Source organism: Uloborus diversus, chromosome 6, assembly GCF_026930045.1.
Source record: "Uloborus diversus isolate 005 chromosome 6, Udiv.v.3.1, whole genome shotgun sequence".
NCBI lineage: Eukaryota > Metazoa > Arthropoda > Arachnida > Araneae > Uloboridae > Uloborus > Uloborus diversus.
Window position 1 is genome coordinate 101,693,610 of NC_072736.1, and position 13,350 is coordinate 101,706,959.

A 13,350-nucleotide genomic window follows, 5' to 3' on the forward strand; every position below is an offset into this window, starting at 1 on the left:
TTTTAAATATGAGGCATATTTGTAAAGGAAAAATATTAATTTCAATAAATGAGGTTCAATGAAGGATGATATGTATGCAGATTCAAGGTATTTTTCAGAAGAGATTAGTAATTTCTGTACTTTGTGTGTTAGCTTACTTTTGGTTTGTCTCATGTAATGATTTTTCTGACGCGAAAAAGTTTAAACTTCTCTAAAATTGCTCTAAGAGAAGTAAGGATACAATGTGAGAGAAAACTTGTATTTTTTACTACATAACTTGCTTGCAAACTTCCAATGTAATTCAAAAAAAAAAAGGAGTTGTATGCTTTTTAAGATATGGATTGAACTATTAAAACTGTATGTTGTTTTAATTCGATTAATCTATAGCTTTTAGTTGCGCTAACCGTGAATTTTTTACGCTTAATGAAGAATGCGGAGAAAATGTCAAAAATAAACTTTCGACGAAAAAATGTGTTATCAAAATGTAGAATATGCTCATATTTTCTTCTGAATGACATATTTTATGCTGTGCAGTGTTATTTAATTGCATGTTAGTTTGTACTATAGCACAAGAGCAAGAATAAGTTACACTGAGATAGCTAATTGACAAATACCAGAACGTTATATCTAACTGAAATGAAATATAAAACTGTAACGTTTAAAGTGCCAAATAAAGGAGCAACATTTCAAAAAGTAAAAATCGACCATTTCTAAATCTGTCAAATACAAAGCTAAAAATTTTCAACTCATTGACCTTTTTTTTTTTTTTTTTTTTAAATAACAAAACATGAAAAATATTTCCAAATGATTGCAGCTAAGAAAGAATAAGTAGAATTAATTCAAAAAAAAAAAAAAAAAAAAAGAACTGGAACAATTTAAAAACTCCTATCACCTAGGGAAAAAAGGAAAACATAAATAAATGATAATAAAATTAAAAGTTACGATCTTCCCCAATAATTTCTTCGACAAAAACTAAGTTTTATTGCAGAGTTTTAAGCGACTACAATCGCTCTGCCACCAAGACAGCCCACAACACATTCGGATTTTCAATCATATGCATGGTGACCTGATGAAATCCTACAGTAGTCAGCATGTGCAGGATCTTATACAATTGGACATCGACGATTTCAATGCAGTACAAAAACCTACATTGTGGTCCGCAACATTGTCAGGTTGGAACCCTCGCCACCGCCCCGATCTGTCAGTCAAACTTCGATATGCGTGGTGAGTGCAAAGCTCTGAGCTCTCGTGTCTTCAGCTGTCATCGCAATGCCGGTCAACAGGAAGCAGATTTGACGAGCGAGACATTGTCCGCATTAGTTCACACCGTCACTGTCCGGGTCATCCCGTGGGAACAGAAAATCAATATAAAGAGGTAGTTTTGGAAGTTCGAAATGTCTTCGGAAAGGTGTTGAGAGGTGGGTGAAAGTACATAGGGCTCAACTCGTCGTATTGCTTTTCATTGTAAAGCAGTATGGTCATTAAAGTTGACTTACATCAACAGTGTCTCTATTTTTTACTGACCTATTTTGATAGTGTTATTGCACTTAGTGGCAGAAACTTAAAGGGGGAGAGGGGTACAGTTTAGACCGGTCAAAAAATCCACCTTAAATTTTTATGTCATAAAATGTTAATAAAACTATTCAAGAATATATTGCTAAAATTTGCGTGAAAAATTCCGATTACTTCCGATGCTATGAGCACTTAAAGTAACTGTGGAGATTCGAAAACGTTCACAGCTTTTTTTTTTTTTTCAAACGCGTTTTTCTCGAAACAACGTCTTATTCAACTGGTGTGCATTCTAGCTCAAACAGTTTTTGACCAATCGTTCTGAAAATTTGCGAGAATATTCTTTATTCATGTATACTCTACATGAACCTAACTCTTTGATGATATTATTAATAAAAAGTTTTTTTTATTTTTAAGTGCAAAAAATGTGAAAAAAAAATGGAAGAAAATTTTTTAACTTATTTGATCACAATTAGGTTCATATTCTAGGGAAATAGGTTGTTTACGAGGAAACAACATGTAATGATTACAGGCAAAAATTGTGACTTCGAGAATGCACACTAGTAACAAGCTCTGATAGCGACCGACCATGGACAGCAACTTCTAACTCCATTAATGCTAGTGGAAATGACTTCAAAAAATTGCAAGGTATACTTCAAAAGATGAATAAAATATCCTTCAAGTTCAAAGAAATTCTGATTATTTCTCTCCTGTTTGAAAAAAATAATCAATAAACACTAAAATGTCGGCCTCCTAAACTGGTTTCCCTCCTTGAAAAAAATTTCTTTATTGTGTAGCTAATGCACAATCAATCTTGCTTTGTCTTACCGTAAAATTTTACAGTAAAATAGGGTTTTCCGGTAAAAAGTACGGGCAAAATACGGATAATAGTACTTTTTACTGTTAAATTTCAGAAAAAAATTTAAGTGTAGACAAAACGGCCACTTTCTCCGATAATTTGGGTTTCTAAATTGTAAGGATATTATTAAATTGAAAAAATGAAATTCACCCAAATGAATATTGGATTTAAATATAACAATGTCTTATGTAATTATAACTACATTAGGGCCATTCCACGGAAAACGGTCATTTTGTCCCGCGCCTGATGCCTCATATAAGTCATTAAAAATAATACTTTAAAATACTGAAGAACAATTTTTTTCCGCTTAACAAATTAAACTTATGTGAGATATCTTAAGCAAAAAATATCGTCATTACCCTTTAAAATCATTGCTTTTTCATGAAATACATGAACCGTCACGTGCGGGGCAAGCGGTTGACTTTTTTATGGACTGGCCAATTGGATGTTTTAGAAAAGCAATTTTCTCAAAAATAAATTTTGACACGTTTTTGTTAGGCATCGGTACACAGTGCGCCACCAATCTGATGATTAGCAAAAAGAGTTATTTACTGCAGGTATTGCCGGCTCAGCCACAAATTTTGCCATCAAATGAATGATATTTGAAAAGAGTAGACATTAACGGGCACTTTACCGAAACTTTGTGAACTAGCACTCTATTTTCATTATTAAAACGCTTTTATTAGCTTCACCTGTATATATGTATCTTGTAACGGAATCTTGCAACTCAAATTTAGCCCACTTCCTGCAATCAGATTATTTTGAAATTTGACACGTGACCTCAAACCCGACGACTATTTAATATTCTATAATCAAATAAATTAAATAACAATTAATTGATAGTTTATTCCAATTTTAATCACTATTTTGGCATAAATCCAACAATGTGAAAAAGAAAAATTTCAAAAAACATACTTAAAAAATGCTTGCAAAAATTACTTAAAAATATCTATAAAAACTTTTATTTTTCTGCATCAGACAAAATTTGTTCCAATGTTCCAAGGTAATTAGAACATGAGTTATAACTGATTTCATGCCAAAATTTAGGTGAGCCTTCAGTTGGCAATTCATTGTTGATCAGGCCATTGTTGAACAAAACCTTTTTTAAATGTATCTCAATTTTCAAAAGTAATATAAATATGATTTCCGCACACATACATCGATGATGGAGATGGATTAGCTGGATTAGACAATTACTCGACAGGCAATTATTTGCGCAGTTGAATGTTTTTAGAGCTCGGCTATTTTCTTTATGGAGTTCGAGAGATCATGTTTTGAATGATGCCCGAGACCTCTAGTCGCTTTTTTGGGGGTGGGCAAATTTAATGAATATAAAATATTTTGAATTATGTTGAAATACCTTTGATGTACTTACCATTAAGTATGTCACCAGCAATGCTGTACCGGTGCTAAAAGTAGCCATAAATTTTTTTTACGTAAATTCGAGCATTTACTGAAATTCAGTTTATATATTGCTTTCAGTTTTCGTTTTTAGTTAATATCGTTCATAATGTGTTGGTATTTCAGTTAAGTAATCAATGAAATGATGCAGAATAATTAATACTACTAGTATCGCTTGTGGTTCAATGTCATATAATGTATTGAGACCCTTCATTAATATTTTATTGAGGATGAATATGGGAGCAAGCTTAACGTAACAACATCTAGACTAGAGCAGCTTGAGTTGTTCTGATGAATTTTGGAAATAGCTGAAAGTCACGTTCTTTTACAGTCATATAGAAGTTATACTTTTCATAATAATTACTCGTAAATACTTAAAGCTAAATAATATTACAGTCAAAAAAATTTATTTTGATTACGTACAATTTTAAAGCGCCTAAAGATTTCCGTCTCCAAATTTGGAAATTTCTGAGAAAGTTTCGCTTACAAATGAAATAAAAGGTCGAGAAATCGATTTTTTTTTTTTTTTTTTTTAATCGCAGTCCGCTATCCTAACAAATTTTCTACTAAATTTTATGACTCTAATTAGAAAACAAAAAGGGAGCCAAATGGCTGAAAAGATAAAATATGAAATGAAATGGGGAAAATGTGATAAAAATCGCACCAAATGTGTTTTTGTTTCAAATAATAAAATTCCCATTGTTGAAATTGTCCAAGTCTAAATAAGAAGTTAAATTTATTCATGTAAAATTCAACGTCTTATGAGACAATCCAATGAAGAGTTATCAGTGTGGTTTGATCATTCAATAACTAAAAAGGTAAAACTTTTCATGTAATTCCGAAGACCGAAAAATTGAGATTAATAGCATTTTAATCATCAAAGCTAAACATGTGAGGATTACAGTAATGCATACTGAAATTAAACTACAGTACAGCATACTGAAGAACTACACGAAATGAAAACAATGCACAGCATATAAAAATCAACAGCGGGGAGATAAATAGAGGAATAACATGAATTTCAAAAAACGGAATCGTAGCATTCATAGTTCCTCCGAAATGCCTAAAAACTGGTCGAAACATTTTCTGAAATAAATATTTTGACCATTTTAGATTTGACAAAAATCCTATGAATTTCGGCTCACCACAGAGCGAAAATCAAAAAAGGCTTTAACATTAAAATAAATGAAGTAAAATTAATTAAAGGAGTCAAAAATGAATTCGTAGAAAAACTCAAGCAGTTTAAAAGCAGGCAACTTTCAATAAAATATAAAAGAGGAAACCCGCAAATCAGCAAAAACGAAAACCAAACTTGTAAGAAATACAGAACGAAAGCTGAATTATTAACAGAACTATGCCAATTCCCTTTTATGTGATAAGCCTTTCAAATCCAAAATCTACAGTCTGGAGAGGGGATAACAGTATTGGTTTTTTACTTCCTTTCACAAAAAATTAAATATTGTATTCGCGAAAAAAATTTCACTCAAAAATCGGCCTTAATTTCCATTTTGCTCAACCACGAATGAATGTGGAGGTTTTCTTTTCGACCCGACCACACGTGGATATATGCCTAGGAACGTAAAGACACCCGAAACATCCATTTTGACGATCCCCGAGTTAATTACAACGAGTTTTCTCGTGACGTTCGTATGTACGTATGTGCTTATGTATCTCGCATAACTCAAAAACGGTATGTCCTAGAATGTTGAAATTTGGTACGTAGACTCCTAGTCGGGTCTAGTTGTGCACCTCCTCTTTTGGTTGCATTCGGATGCTCCTAAGGGGGTCTTTTACACCTTTTTGGGGGGAAATCATTGTTAATTTCAATGCTAACTCAAAATGGTGTTGTCTTTGTCAAACACGTGTTGAATTTGTCAAACACTTGGCGATATATCGCCAAGATTTTGGCCGCCAAGTTTTGTCGCCAACTTGCCGAAAAAAATGGCGATTTTTTTTTTTTAAATTTTTAAATCTGGTTTTAATTCGGCCAATGTTGGTGATATTTAAAGAGTTAACCACTGAATCACATTAAAATTGCCAATAATGGGAAAATAAATCTGTGTAAAACGTTTTTTTTTTTTTTTTTGCTTCGGTTCGCAAGAAACTGGGGGTGAAAATATTTAGTGTTTCCTTGCTTACTCCAAGGCGCTATTATCATTAAATTGGCGTGAAAGGAAGTCATATGATGCACACATCAGCTCTTTTTTTTTTTTTTTAAACTTGGATTAAAATTAAAGATTAGTGTAGTCACAACTAAGTGTAGCCACGATGCCCGTTAGGGTGGAGCAAGCATAGGCACAACAAGATAGTGTGTTTAGTTGCACCTCCCCCCTCCCCCAGCGCGGACTTCGGAAATCGCTTGAAATTATAGTCCTCCTCTCTCCCGAAAAGATATTTCATGCTATTTTTGGTCAGATAAGACAGAAAAAGCGGTTTCGTGGCTCTCCCTCGGAAATTTTCGAAATTGAACTTCTAAAATTGCAAATTTTAAATTTTCTTTGGTGACATTTGGAAAGAGCGTGGGAGTCAGAGGTTCTCTTCTAGAGAGCGGCAGCTGCCCCTCCTTGCCCCCTCTGGCTACGCCCATAGATTAGCTGAATCTCGGAGCAATGCAAAGTTATGGGAGATTTGTTTTATTGTTGACATAACTTATAAATAGAATATGTTTTCAAACATCAAGATTAAAAAACTCACATAACTAAGTAGAAGCGCTTAAACAGGTAGGTTAAAAATCTTAAATGAAAATGATAAATAAATGAATAAAAATCTTCAAACATGAATTCAAATTATAGGTAGCAATATTAAAGCTGTTAAATAGAAACAACGATCAATAGTTTAAAAATTAATTATCCGGGGTCAGGAAGGAGGGGGGCCAGTTGGTTTTAGAGGCTATGATGGTGATTTTTCACGGGGGTTGCCCAAAATTTATAGGTCGGAGCCTGATAATTATGCACTTATCGTTGATCAATTATTACACCTTAGAACATCGTTTCTCAACACTTTTTTGACTCGCGGATTGGCAAGAATTTTATCAAAAACTTCTGGGACCGGTAGTTTTTTTTTTTTTTTTTTCTCTTTTACAAAAAAAAAAAAAAAAAAAAAAAGGGAAAAAAGAAACCTTGCATTTGCTGAGCTTTAAAAACACATTAATTTGTTTTACGGGACCGGTGTGGAGTTTTCCCCCCTTTTTCCTTTAACAACAAAAAAAAAAAAAAAAATTCGCATCGGGGACCGTTTTAAATAATTGTGAAAAAAAATTTGCTGACGGATGAGTGCTCTCCCCCCCTCCTTCCCTCGTTGTTTACAAAATAATGATCAATCATTTAGTAAATCTATAAATAAAACGATACTTGGTGTTAAAGTTCAAGTACAGAAATATTTAAATATTAAGAATAATATAAGGTTATATTGTAATAATTACACATCTTTACTAATAGTAAAGCTCAAAGTTTGTCTGGATATCTGTCGAGATGTCTCCCTGTGACGCGCATAGCGCCTAAATCCTTCCGAAAATTTTCATGAAATTTGGCACAGAATTAGTTTGTAGCATGGAGGTGTGCACCTCGAAGTGATTTTCTGAAAATTCGATTTTGTACTTTTTCTATTCCAATTTTAAGAACATTTTACCGAGCAAATTATCATAACGTGGACGAGTAAATTACCAAATTATCACAACGTGGAACTGTAACGTGGGCGAGCAAATGAACATAGCAAATTGGCGAGAAATTCATCATCCATTGTTTGTAAATATACAGGCTAACCAAATGACCTTTTAATTTTATACTACGAGCAAAGCCTTGCGTTCACCACTAGTAAATTCGGAACTCCAGCGCTCGAATACGCTACCTTGCGGTGATTTACAAAACTGCAAATGAAACTTAAACATTGCCACGTTGCGTTCCACGTTTGTCAGTTGACGTAAACACAAGCAGTTTGTTCAGAGTATTTATTAACGCAATCGATGTGTCTTAGTTTGCTTTCAGCTACAGAAATTAATTCGTCCCTTAGTAGTATTCTCGAGCTTCTCAAAATAATGTTAGTTTTCATTATTTCCTTAATAATTGGTGAAAGCGAAAATTCTGGATTAACAAACTTGGATAACGTTATACAAGGTAAAAATTTTTATTGTTTTGTATGAATTTGTAAGAATATGGGGTTTTTTTTAATCTGAAATTAATTAAACTTACAATATTTTACAGCAGCATTTAGATGGAATGGACAGTATGCAAAATATTTTCTTGAATATATTATCGTAGAACAAAATGAATAACCGAGAAAGAATTTACTTTATTCCTTTTATTCTCAGCTGAAAGGTTTCGCCAAATTTGTTTAGGGTTATAGTATTAGTATAGTGCGAGCAGAGTAGCCTTGGCGAGATTTCGCGTTTTTAGTTAAACCATTTTTAATTTTTATCATGAGTGGAATAAAATGGTAGTAAGATTACAGAATTCGATAAGTGAAAGGAAATAATGGTCAATCAACTGAAAAGAAAACTACCACCATATATCCGTGAGAATTTTGTTGATGATTTGCATAACATGACACAATTAAATCGTAACTCAGAAATTAGAAAAATCGAAACAGAAAATTTTTAAATTAACCGATTCGGGAATTCGAGAGAAATGACTCAGCTACAAATGGAAAAAAAATAAGCGCTAGCCAAGCAAGGCAAAAAAGTATCATCTTCTTTCGATAACAATTTGTAATGTCACATTGAATTTTCTAGCATTAATTGTTATTCTTGTCAGGCCACAATTATTATTTAGTTTTATCAAGAATTGATAAATATCGAATTCAACATCGTGGAAATAGCTGCTTAGAACTACGAACTACGTAGTTTGCATTAATCTTTGACGTTTAGTAATGCTTCTTGAATTCTCATTTCTTTCTACGTGGGCCAGAATATCCACAAGACTTCGAAAATTAATTTAAAAAGAATAAAGCGAAAAAATCATACGTACGAACAAAAATCACAACACTTTTAGCATTTTTTTCGTTACCATGTGCGTTTGTTTTAGTTTTCAATTCCGCCATTAGACAGTGACTTCAGTGCCCCCTATAGTTCGTTGGAGTTGCGAATAGAAAAATTGACGAAAAATCAAAGGAACCAACGAAAATTAAGCGCAAATGTCACGTCGAGCAAAAATCTCTGGATCGGTCCCATTTTTCCGCGGGACCTCCAGTTGAGAATCACTGGCCAAGAAAATATTCATTTTTGGTGGCGCCATCTGTGATTTTAACTTCGAGATATATCCCTTTATTATTATTGTTCATTGGTTCATGATATGAAGAAAAAGGAAAGATTGATATCAGAGGTGTGTATGTGCTTTTTTTTTTAAGTTTAAAATGCATTTAAAATTCACTAATTGTGAAAACAAAACAAGAGCATTCCAACAAACTCAGCCTTTGAGTATTTTTAGCGATATATCCAAACCAAAAAAAAAAAAAAAGCCGCGTTTCGTAAAGTTTTCCGAGTAAAACATAAAAATTTTAAATATTTTTATTATTTTTATTTCGTAAGAATAAGACATCATGAAAAATGCTGATTCATATCTTGTTTGTTCATGTTTACGAATTATTTGCACCTGAGAAGTATCATAAAATATAAAAAATGTTTTTTAATTCTAAAGACTATTTCTATAAGCTTTTGGTTCCCGTTGAAAAATATGAAATAAAATAAGTGTATGATTTCTTTATTAAAACACTAAAAAATTGCAGTTGATCTTAATGTCTTTATATTTAAGGCAATTAAAGCAGCTAATAAAATTTAAATTAAAAATTTAGAGAAGAAGAAACAGGCGGTACGCGACTCTTTGCGAATAGCTTTTACTTAACAGCCTCTAAAATGCAGCAAAACCCCCCTATTTCTTCTTCTCTAGAAATAGGGGGGTTTTGCAGCATTTTAGAGGCTGTTAAGTAAAAGCTATTCGCAAAGAGTCGCGTACCGCCTGTTTCTTCTTCTCTAAATTTTTAATTTAAACTTTATTGGCTGCTTTAGAATTACGATAAAAATAAAGATATTAAGATCAACTGCTATTTTTTAGTGTTTCAATCAAGAAGTCATACACTTATTTTTGTTTCATACTTTTTAGTGCGATGGAAGCTTATAGAAAAGTCTTCAGAATTGAAAAAAACATTCAGAATTATTTAAGATTTTTAGTTTAAAATGTATTTGAGGTGAATATTTTTAAAAAATAAAATATATTTTCTTGTTACCTATCCTTATTAAGAAAAAAAGGTATGGACTTTCATTAAATATAAATTTGTTGCGCATAAAGAGAGAATAGCTTAATTATTTATTTTTTTCATTAATCGTTTTTTGTTTGTATGATTAAATTTAAAAGAAATTTTGTTAAAGTATAGTGAGAAAACGAAAGCTCTTAAAAACGTCCACAAATATGTGCTTGCTTAGCCTCGAAGCTGATTTTCTTAATTGATTAACAATTCATTCATTCATTTTTTTTTCATTGTTTATGGCAACAATTAAAAAAAGCGGAATTATTTTAAATTTATAATTACTATTTTCGTTGTTTCTGACAACAATTAAAACCAGAAGTAAACGTAGGAATTATGATTAGGAATGTAAGCTAAGAGATAGTCTATAAAAAAAAAAAAAACTATTGCAACTAAAACATTTCCTTATCAACAAACAAAGTGATTGCCTTATCAAGAGGGTTTTTAATATGTAGTTTTTAAACAACACTTATGTTTGATTAATGCCAGTTACAGAAGCAAATCCTGAGTCCAATTATCATACTACAAAAAAGAAGGTAATTATTCCCAATTTTGCAGTAAAAAACATTTCCCTTGCAAAAGTTTCAAAATTTATTAATTTTTTTGTTGGTGTTATTCTGCTAACAGGATGCAATTGCGAACATTTCCTCTAATTAACGAATAAAAGATCTGTAGAATATCACTGTAATATCAGTGAATTAGAGCACTGATTGTCTGGTTTTTAAATGTATGTTAAACAGACATAGTGCTCTGAACTCCCATAGCATAAAATATCTATATTATAAATAGCAAAAGGAAAGGTTTAGCTCTAAAATTCATTTTAAATATTCACTTGCACAATAAAATATCAAAAAACGTTGGAAAAGAAAAGTAAAATATGATCAAACTTGATACGTTAATATTTTCTTTATAATTTTCCCTTTTCCTGAAAAGTGCTACTCCTTGAAATTACAAGAAATCGGTGAAGCAGTGGATTACTAAATGCTTTTTAAATTTTAATGTGTAAAACGTCTCTTGTCTGAAAGAAAAACTATGCACCTTTAGAAGCTTCTTTTTAGGTCTATAAATATTATTGGTTCATGTATGAAAAATTAACTCACTTGCTTACAGTTCTTATTCAATTTCAAAATAACTACTTTTTGTGAGGAAAAAAAATGCATGTCTCATAGAAACTCAAAGGCGTACGGCGGGCACAGCATAACGCAAGTTTTTGGGAAAACTGCTTGTTATTTAAATCATTTTAACTACAAATAATAACGCTATTTAGGATTTGTTTTTCAATAATTGAAAAAAATGTTCTGCAATAGAGAAAAAAGTATAAAAATGGAAAAAAAGAAAAGAATGGAAATTTTCAAATGCATTTTTTTTTTTACAATCTAGGCTTTATATTATTCAAAAGTGACAAAAAACCAAACCCAGAAATGTCACTTTCTAGTATAGTACAGGTCTGATAAGTTGAAGTCTGTCCTTGAGACTGTTTATTTTTTTTTGGGGGGGGGAGTACACTGACAGGCGGAAGGTTATTAGTACTGAGTTGAGAAAGGTTATCTTCATAGTAGTGTTGCGAAAGTATTAATACTAAAATCATGCGAATAACACTATCCCTTTTTAATGAACTACAAGAAAATGTAAACTGTCTCAAGGTTAGAACTTGTCTTACTAGAGCCATGCAATAGTCAATCATTACATTTCCATTTTGTAAACCAAAATTATTCCATATTTATTCGGAAGTCCTAAACCTCAAGCACAAAGCTTACTCAAAATTTAAATTTAAAATTTTATTTAAAATCACAGCTGCACTGGTGCGTATACACTGCTCCATAATCACAATTAAGAAGCACACCCTGAAAATACATCAAAAAAAAAAAAAGTGTTCAGCTTGAAGTTTCATCTTCTTCGCTGTCATATTCAGAATCCCAGTTCCAACTATTACGCCTGGAACACGTATCGTCGGAAAAACAACTGGCGAGGGAATTCAGACGAAGAAATTTAATACCAGTGTCTGAATCTAATGCATCTAAAGTAAAGTCATCAAGTCTCTGCTTCCTACATTGTGAAACGGATTTGTCTGCTGGACTTTGACTCGTAGCACTTCGAGGAACAGATTGTTCAGCTTCAGGACACGAATATCGTTTCCGCAAACTTCCAACTGTGGCAACATAGTTTGGTACTTCACACAAAGGCACGTCAGTACTTTGTAGAATGTTTTTTTCAGCACTTCCATCCTTACTTTCAACAAAGTTACCTTCACCGTCACTTGGCATGTCTGCACTTTTTGAAAATTCCGTACTGGAATTAAGGTCAGACATGTCTTGGTCATCTTCTTCATTTTCTTCTGGAATGGTTTCGACATTTAAATCCAAAGCATCTGCAAAGTAAACATGATCCTTGAAGTGGCTGGTGAACGAAATTCCATCTGAACCATTCAAAAATATCTCTTGATCAACGCTAACAGCATTTGAGAAATAGCCATCGAGATCGGTAGGCATGTTGAACACATTTTGAGAAAAAACTCTGAAACCATTTTTGTTGGTTGGGTTTGCTTTCGTCAATGCTTTTGGACTAGTTTGAGGGTCTAGGTCTGTGAAACGATATCTATCAGGCATAGACGAAGTTTCTTCAAAGCTTTTGGTGTCGTCTGAATCGAAAGAAGTATTCGATGTTTGGTGTCTAAAGTTGACAGTCTTATCAAACGTAACATTAGTGATCTTAGATGTCTTGATGAAGTTATCATCAGCGAAAACGCTCTTTCTCTCTACGTATGCACCATCATCAGTTGATGGAAAGGCCTCTGAGGCTGGTTTCGTAATTTTGACATCAGGTATCACTCTTGTTGTGCTCTGTACTCCTGCACGGCCTTCGTCTTGGGAATACTGCTTGGTTACCTTGTTGCTCGGTCTAAGCAGTTTACACGGTTGAGAATCTTGTATTAATGAGTCTGCAGATGATTCAGATGAAGCACTAAAAATAAGAAAAAATGTTTAGCTAGAGCATGAATTTTAAGTTTAAGAGTGTTTAGAATTATTTTTCCAAATCATATTTAAGTATGCATCAAAATCAGCTCAACACAAATTTTTAAAATTTACAAGAGAGGAAACACGTTTCGCGCTCTGCCCACTTAATTTATTTTTAATTTTATTTATTTATTTATTTATTTATTATTTATTATTTATTTATTTATTTATTTATTTATTTATTTTTATTTATTTATTTGTTTATTTATTTTGAATAACATTCGCGAACGACTTTATTTTCTTTCTTTTTTAGATAAGCAGTATTGTCTATTTATTATTAAGAGATAAAGCAATTTGGATTGAACTGCTTTTGAAGTAATTTGGCCATTCTTTCTTTCTTTCTTTTTTTTTTTT

The 13,350-nt window shown here is 32.3% G+C and overlaps 1 protein-coding gene across 1 annotated transcript in view; it reads right to left on the reverse strand.

Moving 5' to 3' along the window:
- Positions 1-11,745: 11,745 nt before the first annotated feature.
- The window catches only part of LOC129225269 (cyclic nucleotide-gated cation channel alpha-3-like), a 100,703-nt gene continuing 99,098 nt past the window's right edge, over positions 11,746-13,350 (reverse strand). The window contains exon 25 of the mRNA XM_054859853.1: positions 11,746-12,943. Within this exon, the coding sequence (XP_054715828.1) occupies positions 11,857-12,943 (1,087 nt within the window). The 3' untranslated portion in view covers positions 11,746-11,856. The remainder of the gene's footprint in view (positions 12,944-13,350) is intronic.